The sequence below is a fragment of the Schistocerca americana genome, chromosome 5, assembly GCF_021461395.2.
Source record: "Schistocerca americana isolate TAMUIC-IGC-003095 chromosome 5, iqSchAmer2.1, whole genome shotgun sequence".
Classification (NCBI taxonomy): Eukaryota; Metazoa; Arthropoda; class Insecta; order Orthoptera; family Acrididae; genus Schistocerca; species Schistocerca americana.
Genome location: NC_060123.1, coordinates 564,454,045 through 564,464,094, shown reverse-complemented (window position 1 = coordinate 564,464,094; position 10,050 = coordinate 564,454,045). Strand labels below are relative to the sequence as shown.

General features: G+C 38.0%; 1 protein-coding gene across 3 annotated transcripts in view; it reads right to left on the bottom strand.

The window, feature by feature from the left end:
• Positions 1 to 4,094: 4,094 nt before the first annotated feature.
• The window catches only part of LOC124615641, a 29,839-nt gene continuing 23,883 nt past the window's right edge, over positions 4,095 to 10,050 (bottom strand). For 2 of the 3 annotated variants that reach the window (XM_047143652.1, XM_047143653.1), the window contains 3 exons: positions 9,246 to 9,333; positions 6,828 to 7,058; positions 4,095 to 4,606 (listed from right to left, as the gene is read on the bottom strand). In XM_047143652.1, the coding sequence (XP_046999608.1) occupies positions 4,490 to 4,606; positions 6,828 to 7,058; positions 9,246 to 9,333 (436 nt within the window). In that variant the 3' untranslated portion in view covers positions 4,095 to 4,489. The remainder of the gene's footprint in view (positions 4,607 to 6,827; positions 7,059 to 9,245; positions 9,334 to 10,050) is intronic. The other variant, XM_047143651.1, reaches the window with a different exon arrangement.

The window sequence follows — 10,050 nt, the reverse complement described above, 5'->3', positions numbered from 1 at the left end:
AGGACTTAGCACCTTCATACCACTGGGTCTCATCTGACTGATACACAGTGCTGGTGGCCACCTCTCTGGTGGGATGACTACATACTGCTAGTGACCATCCCTCTAGCAGGGCACATGTTCAAGCCTGACATGGGGTGAACCGTTCTATCTGTTGCCGTGCACCAGTGTTTGAAGGCTTGTATTGATGCTCATGACCACACAAGGTGAGAATATGGCTCAACATGAATCGTGCTGCAGGCTAACGGTCTGATTATCATATTTCCTGTGCTGTATTCAGCAGCTCAAGGTGGGCCAGCAGCCTGGACAGGGCTGTCATACACTAGTCATGGCACATACTCTTACCGACTACGATTGTCCAGCTGACAGATGCACACTGCTACCCAGGTGTACCTGCCGAGTTCTGTAGCCCACTAACATTACACAAGTCTTGACGGATTCTCCTCCAGCAGTGACCACAATTCTGTATCAGCCACGAATAAAAGTCTGATTCAGTCAGGTATGTCTTATTAATTGTCCGCCAATTGCTTCCAGTCACCACCAATACACTCAACCTGCGTCCTGGCAAAGGTGGCGGCGTTACTTCCTGACTATCACATAGCGGTTTCCTCCGCCACAGGAAATATCACATCCCCAGCCTTGACAGGGCTGTCATACATTAGTCATGGCCTTTAGTAAGCCTCTGGCTTTTATCGTTTCCTCTTCAGTGCCCACCTCTGTGTGTTTCCAGTTACCTACATTCATCTTATTACTTCCTTTCTACCTAATTGTCCGTCCTTTGTCAATGTCAACAACACAAATTCCTGTATCTTTCATCCTGCTCCAGGTGTATCCTGACGATGTTCTCTCTCCATTCCTATACATCTTTAAACTATCAACATGTCTAAATCTCCTCCTTTCCACCACCCACAGTAAGCTGGTGACACCACCTACCCTGCAGATATCCCACACTCCTTACAGTTGCATGCCAACCAGTTCACCTACTATTGCAATCAGTGGCTTCCCAAGATAAATCTTCCAAAACAGGGGCAATAATTATACGATATATCAACTGTAGCTTCTACCACTGGGGCTTTTACTTAACCACCAATGTACAAAATATCTAATTAATTAACACGCTACAAATACGTAGGCCTAATCCTTAAATGGCAAATAACATGGAAACCCATCTACTAACTATGCAACACAAAACTGAAATAGGTGAAAACTGTTTACACTGCTAACTGCCCAAAATGGGAACAGTACCACTCTACCAGTCTTCACCCTTACAATGCCTTTCTTGGATGCATCTTCACTTATTCCAATGTCACCGGAATACCTCCTCCTCCTAAATCTATCACTCCTTCCTAATCCCTGAATGACTCATGTGTGACACACAGAGATAAGTAAAAGAAGACAGTATTAACTAGTTTTGGAGCTCTGGCTCTTCCTTTGCATGAAGACAAACATTCATACACAGCCACCCAAATGCACGCTACCACAGCTGCGGTGACACTGATTATTAGAGAACTGATAGCCTATTTTAGATATTCTGTTATATAATTAGTATGTATGGTTGTCATGTTATTTGACATTTGAGGATTACCGGTAGGTCTTTGTATTTTAGTGTGTTAATTAATTATATATTTTATTAATTGATGGTTAAATAAAAGTCACAGTGGTGATAGGTGAACTGGTTAGTACAGAGCTATAGGGACTGATTGCCACTCTATATCATGATAACCAGCCAAAGAAACATCACAGCTTGTCTTGTAGTTCTAACATGGAAGTCTTCTGAATCCCCAGATCTACTTATGAATAACTCTGTATATGTAACACCATACACGAAGAACAAGTGACTTGTTGGCTCACTTGTACAGTGCAGACTGTGCATCCTAATGTCTTGTGTTAAATCCAAGGTCATTTCTAAGATTTTCGTCAATTACTGATCACTTCCTTCACCTCTGGCAATATTTGTGTTAAAGATAAAAATATCAAATTGCACTGAGGTTTGTAGTTCACTTTTAAACTGTAGATCCACCTATAACTGGCTAGGTAAGTCATTTCAAAGGTTGTAGGAAGACAATGTCATACAACCTCCAGTAGGAATATGCGTAGTAAAGTACTGTGGTGTTCAAACCAACCTTTGGGTTGATGATACATTTACGTGAAGAGCAGTCATTGATTAAGGAAAACAAGAAGGTAAAATTCCTTTTCATTTCCTACCTGTCAGAAACTGTCTTTACATTAACATCACAATTTTGTTAGGTGCACATTTATATGTTGATATTTCAACATCAATCTTTGTAAGTACAGTTTAGTGGAAGCCACAGGCAATCTTTGTTCAGACATTGGTGGAGGGTGGGGGTGGGGATGGGGATGGGGTGGGTTTGGGGAGGGTTACAAAAGTCAACCTTACATCATAAAGATATTCAATCTTTCCTTCTGCTTCTCTCTCTCTCTCTCTCTCTCTCTCTCTCTCTCTCTCTCTCTCTCTCTCTCTCTCTCTCTCTACAGCCCACATATTGTCTTACCCTACATGAAGTTAGTAAAGGCAACAATGGAAAATCATGGATGGAATAATGACAATATGGAAAGTGGAAACGATAGACTGCTGCTCACCACGTAGGAGGCGTTGAGTCGCAGACAGGTACAATGAGAAACAATGCTAGAAATATTCAGATATCTGACTATGTCTTTCACCAGATGTAGAAAAAACCACTTACATTCACACAAATGCATCTTACACACATATGGCCATTGTCATCTCCAGACTCTAAGGCCCAAGTGTGGCTGCATCTGCAGTGATCAGCAGCCTTTGCTGGGGTGGGTACTAGGTATGTAGAAGAGGCGGGGGCACAGAGAGGGGGACAGGAAAGTAGAGACGGGAGCATGCAGGAATGTGGTGGAGACAGGATAGGCCTGCTAGGTGCAGCATCAGAAGGATGTGATGAAGTGGGAGAGAAGATTGAGGGGGGAGGGGGGGGGGGGGGAAGGGGAGAGGAGAAAAGTGGAAATGTCTATGCAGGTGCTTTGGCAGGATAGAAGATGTGTGCAATATTGGAGTGGGAACGGGGAAGAAGATAGGGAGGTGGATGACAGGCATTAGTGGAGGGTGGGACCTAAGGAGATACGGGAACTAATGATAAGTTGTGGGGAGAGTTCCCACCTGCACAGTTCATACAAGCAGGTGCTGAGGGGAAGAATCTACATGGCACAGGCTGTTAAGCAGTTGTCAAAGTGAAGCATACTGAGTTGGGCAGCACGCCTAACAACTGTGTAGTCCAACTATCTCTTGGACACAGTTTGGTGGTTGCCACTCATGCACACAGACAAATAGTTAGTTGTCATGCCCATGTGAAATACAGCACAGTGTTGCAGCTAAGCTGGTAGATCACATGGCTGCTTTCAGACGTGGCCTACCTTTGATGGGCTAGGAGATACCTGAGACAGGACTGGAGTATGTGATAGTGGGAGTATGTACAGAACACGTCTTTCATCTAGGTCTATTGCAGGGATATGAGCCATGGGGCAAGGGGTTGGGACAGAGGTTGAGTAGGGATGGACAAGGATATTGTGCAGGTTGAGTGGATGGCATAATACTATTGTGTGAGTGGTGGGGAGAATGGTGGGTAGAATATTGCTCATTTCAGGGAACAATGAGAGGTAGTCAAAACCCATGCAGAGGAAATGATTCAGTTGCTCCAGTCCTGCATAGAAGTGAGTTATGGGAGGAACGCTTCTTTGTGAGTGGACAGTGGGTATATGGGGGAGGGTAAGTAACTGGGGAGACAAGGTGTGGAAGATCTATTTCTGGACAAGGTTTGCAAGGTGAGACCCTTAGTATATTTGGATAGGGACTGCTTCCAGCTGTGACAGTTGAAGTATTGTTGGTGCTTGGTAGGTCTGATGTGGACAGAGGAAGTGATACAGTCATCCTTCAAGTCGACATCGACATTGACAAAGGTTTCTATTAACAGTAATAACAAACACAATTTAATTAATTAGAAACACTCACTAAGATTTGGAGATGGATTGAATGGATACAAATACTTACAAGAGAGGGGCCATTTAAGAATAAATGTTATCAATGACATGATCAAAATCAGTGTTTTCTTTCCTTTTTTATTAAGCATACTCTAAATGATTGTGACATTCTGTATAATTTTTTTCACAAGCACAGTTCAATGACAAGTTGTATAGAGAGGTATGATATAAACTCAGTTAATAGACTGCAAATATTTGGAGAAAATGTCTATTAACTATAAATGTCACATTACAGCAGTCTTTTGTTACTTTCTTTTTTCTTTGTAATGATTAATTTTTATTTTACATTGACCAAAGAAACTAATAATTGTTTAGAATAACAAAGCAACATTACATCTCTAGTTCAATACAAAAGATATATACTCAACTGTATATATTCTATTTTCCAGATATCTTGTTATTTAGAAAACTAAAGGATACTTTTAACAACATGAGAAATAGCGTACACATTTCTTTAACAATATGCTCAGCTTTTCAAGTTTTCAACCTCTTTACGAATATTTTCCTTTGCCTGTGCTTCAAATTTTTCACGAAACTCCTTTGTGGCATATATATTTGGGATCAGCAAGAAACTCTGAAGAATCTAGAAATAGTAAAAGTACTATCAGCAATATAATCATATTTAATTGGGAACAAATGAATAGATAATTAACATTTCAGGACACACTCCTAATATATATAATTTCTGCAATCAGGCTTGCAATGATACTGTTATCAGTAATCAATAGCAGTTCAAGGTGCAACTGTAACTCCAAAGTAAGAAAATGTGTTATTTCTGAATTATAAAAAACTCTTTCCAGTAGATGGAGGAGCAACAGCCTGGATGGCTGGCTGACCTGGACTCATAATGTTAGGCAAAATGGCCTTGTCATGCAGCAATAGGAAATTACAAAGAATGTATTTCATGGTGGTATGCAGTAGCAGAGATTCAGTAAGAAAAATCTGTCTTACAGCTCTTGACTTGTAAATTATGTAATAGAACATTCTGATCAATAAAAACATCATAACTACTTAGATGAATCTAAAGACTGTGTCACTTTCATCAGAGACTACTAAAACTGTGTTGAATACTACTGGAAATATGTAATTCTTAGGTGATAAAATAGTTTTAACAGTACTGTGAGTTTGCACCCAAATTCATCTGCAAAGAAGCTTTGAAGTCAGAAACTTTAAACACCTGAATAACTTACACATTCATTGTACTTATGTTGTATCGGCATTGACTAAACTAAGAGCAATAGAAGGAATCACTGATGGGCACTCCATGAAATATTCAGGACAGAGCAGGGCAGGCTGGGTGTATAACAGAACTGCAGGCAGCAGATGAAGCACAAGGCATTTAGCAAGTGAACAGGCAGATTACTGATAATGATGCAGTGACAACAAGGCAAATAGCAAACATGTTTAAAGCAGTCAGAGGGTTACATTACTAAGCTTCCAGATTAAAGGAATGTATTTGCTCTTATCTAACATGATATAATTTGAAAGTTATTTAAGATAAGATACGAGATTTTATTGTTTACATATAATCAGAGCAACAAATTATGCTTAAATACTGTTCTAAAAGGATGTGGTTAATTAACATTTAAAGACATACGTATAGCTAAGAAGTATGAGGAAATGCCCATAAATTATGTTAGTATAAAATGTGTGAAATAAACCTATTTAAATAATTTCTGAAGTACTGGTAAAATACACCCCAATTTGTTCTACAAACAGAACTATGAAACATGGAGGGAACAGAATTTTAGAGTAGTTATGTGCAGTAGAATTATTTTATTGCAACCTGACTTCTCTGGAAGATCTATGGCCTCCTTTACAGTACCCTTACAGTAATTTTTTTCTCATACTGTCAATAAAATAACTGCTGACATTTGAAACTGTATCAGCATTGTACTGTATAGCAACAACTTATTTCTTTATTAGAATCACACGCTATTCTTGTCCCAGTTTCCCTTTTAAAATCCCCAACCATTTTTCCATTGTTGTCAAGAGTTGTCTATTTAATATATGGTGTATAAGGTTTTGAAGATTTAAAAACTCGTTTTAAAACAATACAATATACTCTACAGCACTACTTTTTACAGGATTTTCGGATAACCATGATGATGCAGAAAATTCCTTTTTCATCCTACAGGATATTGTGATGCCTTTAGTAACCCATGGTTTCATTCTGGTAGCCTCAGGATAGTTTCTTAGTAAATACAGCTTTCAATATGACATATCATCATTTGTGAACAAGTCGAATTTAATATTTATGTCCCTATCTGGAATGCTGCTTTTCTGTCAGTTCCATCCCCAAAATGTAGAGCTACTTCCTCATCACACGGTTTACACTCTTTGAGTCACACTTGCCCTATGCACATCCCTGCTGGAATACTAGAAAGACTTATTTCACCAAAATTCAGAGGAAGATAGAGATTAGTAGATGATTCACCAGTACTCAACCACTTATTATTTATGTCAAACATTTTGAGAACTACTAAGTTGTCAATATAACTGTACGAGGTATAGGGCCTAAAGACTGTTATTCAGCAACCATTCATTATTACTGCCTCATCTCCTAAGGAAAACTAACATCCCTAAATCCTGATGGTTCGTGTTGGGATATGTAAGTTGTTACTGGCCAAGTTGTCACCCATACTGATAGTAAATATGAATATCACCTGCTTTCTGTACCTTTTAAGTCACGTACCAGTATTTAAGATGTTTTGTTAACTGAGTAAACATACTTGCCACAAAAGACAATGAAATATGAACTGCAAATGACAAAAAAGGAATTATATACAGTGAATAACTCATACCTTCAGTCGCAAACTTTTGTATGTATTGTCTGGTAAAAATTCATATTCTTTGCGAATGAGACTAGTATACTCTGCATAACTTTCTGGATCTGTTCCAAGGACAGCTACATCTATGTCCAGAAAATAGTGACAATCCTCATTACCATAGGTGCCACCTGTTTTATGCGCTTCTGTGCTGTGTGTTGCGGCAGCTTCTAACAAATTCAACACTTTGGCTCTCAAAGGAGCATCCTGAAATAAAGTATAGGTTAGTGAACTACACCACTGAATATTTCATTTGCATACCTATAGCAATAAAACTTTGTCTACAAATTATTCAAATAAATTAGGCAGTTATGAAAAATAATTCAGTTTGACATTACAATGCTATTTTCAGTATCACATTATGAATATTGCTTGCTTCACTTTCTGTCAAATAGTAAAGCATGGTGATATAGGTCCAATTTTTAATACTTCTGATTATTTTAAAGGATACTTAAATAAAGTAAAATTGTTTTTTTTTGTTTGTCACCAATAAAATAAGGTACAATATAGTTGCCAGGTTAACATAGACTAAAACCGATATCTTTATTCTTGAAACTTCCTGGCAGATTAAAAGCATGTGCTAGACAAAAGATCATTCATGTTGCTTCCATAATGCAATTAAAGTACCACTTGAGAGATAAGCTTGAAAGACTAGCTTATATTACATGACTTTTTGTGACTATAATGATGAAAATATTTGAAGTTGTTAAAAGCAAAAAAGTCTAAGTGACAAAAATCATGATTCTGAGTAAATAAGTTCCAAAGTTTGTATCTAAATTAGAATTTATGTCTATTTTTTACACTGTCTACAATAACCATCATGTGGAGTGATTATTAATGAAGCTACAAACATACAATATAAATGAATTAAATCCAGAATGTTGTGCTCAGTAATGTTTTTCCCAGTAGCAGTTACACCCCTCTGCCTCCAAGGACATCACTTGCATTCCTTTGAACCTCATTCATATTCGGTATAAAATGAACAACAATGTTATACAATATTTTGCCCCATTTTCACGTATTACATTAATCCATACACATAACTTTTACTGATTATACGTATAATGGAGAGGATAACGCAAATGAATAAACAATGTTGTTACATGCAGAAACACAAATTTCCAAGGAAAGTCTTAGGTCATACATATACAAAGACTCCCATTTGATTTTATTACAGGAAATGTCTATTTCGGTATAAAAGTTTCTCGGTTCACTTCTCATGCCAAATTCCGATAAAATTCCCAGCTTTTGATGATATCCTCCATTAGCTTTGTCAGTTTTGGTCCCTGATGAAGACAATGGAGGATATTATCAAATCCCGAACTTTTATCCGAATCTGATGCAGCAAGTGAACCGAGAAATTTTTATGCAAAGATTTCATTGCAAAAAGCTTTTTAACCATAATGTATAATCTGAGTCCCCTATGGCATCATCAGAAGGCACCACATTAGTAGATTGTGCACTTGGCCATCCACTTGCTGATGATCTACTGTATTGTTTGGAAACAGATGTTTTTGATTTGTGCTTGATATTTGTAAATGTAGGATGGTAAATTGGAGGCACAAATGGTATTAACTGCTGCATATTCTCACATTTCTCTGTTGATATGGCAGGTGGTAACAGCACATTCAATTGTATTATCTCTGAGATTGGGCATCTTTGGTTTGACCGTGTTAAGTCAATGGACTCTACATTTGTGTCATCATTGACGACAGTCTTAGGAAACATACAGGAGTGGCCTGAAGTGAGGAACTTGTGGCCAGTAGTCTTCAGTGAGATGTGCTTCATGATATACATCCACAACATACTGATGTTTTTGTTCTTGTTCTGACGCCCTGTATTGTCACTAAAAGCAATGAAGGTCATTACAGATAGAGGAAACTGTCATACATACTTCAGCAAACTATTACTATTAGTATTTTTACTGTCTGTCTGTTCATTACCTCCATCCTTCTTGATATGCTCAACTTCTTCCATTCTTCTATTTTAATGTTTTGAATGCAAAAACAGCTTCAAATTCACCAAATCTTAATGTACTGAATCACCTGATCACGGCAGTTTGCAAAAAATTTGGAACCAAAGAGTTTTCCTTGTGACTCAAAAGTTACTATCTGCTGAGAGTTGCTTTTTTATCTTTAAGATCTAAGAAATCAATATTCTGATTATAAACCTACAATGAAAGTAACCCAGTCACAACACTGTCAATCCATTATAAATGGCATTACGCACAATCTAAGGATGAAATAAGTAATTTGCAAACAAATTAAATTGACTATCCATTCTTAATTATTGTTCAAATTCTACCAGACCATTCAAAAAATACAGATAAACTCATATTATGGTCTAGAAATCTATAACTGAGTATTACTGTGTCATCCACCACAAAATACTCACTTTTGGTATTTCACCTTGATTTGCAAAATTCTGAAAATGTTCCACATTTTTTTCGGCAGCATCTACTGATTTTGGGTTGTATTCAAAGCTGAAAAAAGTTAAAATTTTATAAATAATTTGGGTTTACAACCCATCTGAACACATAGAAAACAAATCTCAATATAGAAAGAAGTGATACATACAATACTAAAAAAAACATATTTAAAAATTTATGTGATACTGTTACTATAAGGGGTAGTCACACGAAAACAAGACAGATGGAAAGAACATAACTGAACTGTTTACTGTTTCAAAAGCAGCTGCCATAATGACTGTTAATACATTTATCCCACTGTGAGACAAGATGGTCAATGCCTTCATGGAAAAACATTTATGATTGCCTACAGAACCGTGATTGTACTGATGCGTGCACATCTGCAGCTGAATGAAATCAACAACTGTGGATGTCTTTCTTCATGGAGAGAGATTGGAACTGTATGTAGAATGTGTAAGGACTTCTCAGCATACTCAAAACTTCCACAGCATACTCAAAACAGCCTGCCTCTGAAGCTGAGTGGCCAAAGTAGATAGCTGCCATGTGGAGGACCAGGGTTTGATTCCCAGTACTGCCAAGGATTTTCCTCATTGGGAATATTGGTCGGGGTTCACTCAGCCTTGTGATGACATTGAGAAGCTGCTTGACCGAACAATAGTGGCTCCACAGCCTGGAAATTCTGAAAACAGCCAGGAGAGAGGTGTACTGACCCCACGCCTCTCTGCACTGCATCAGCATGGTCCATAAGGCAGATGATGACACAGCAGCTGG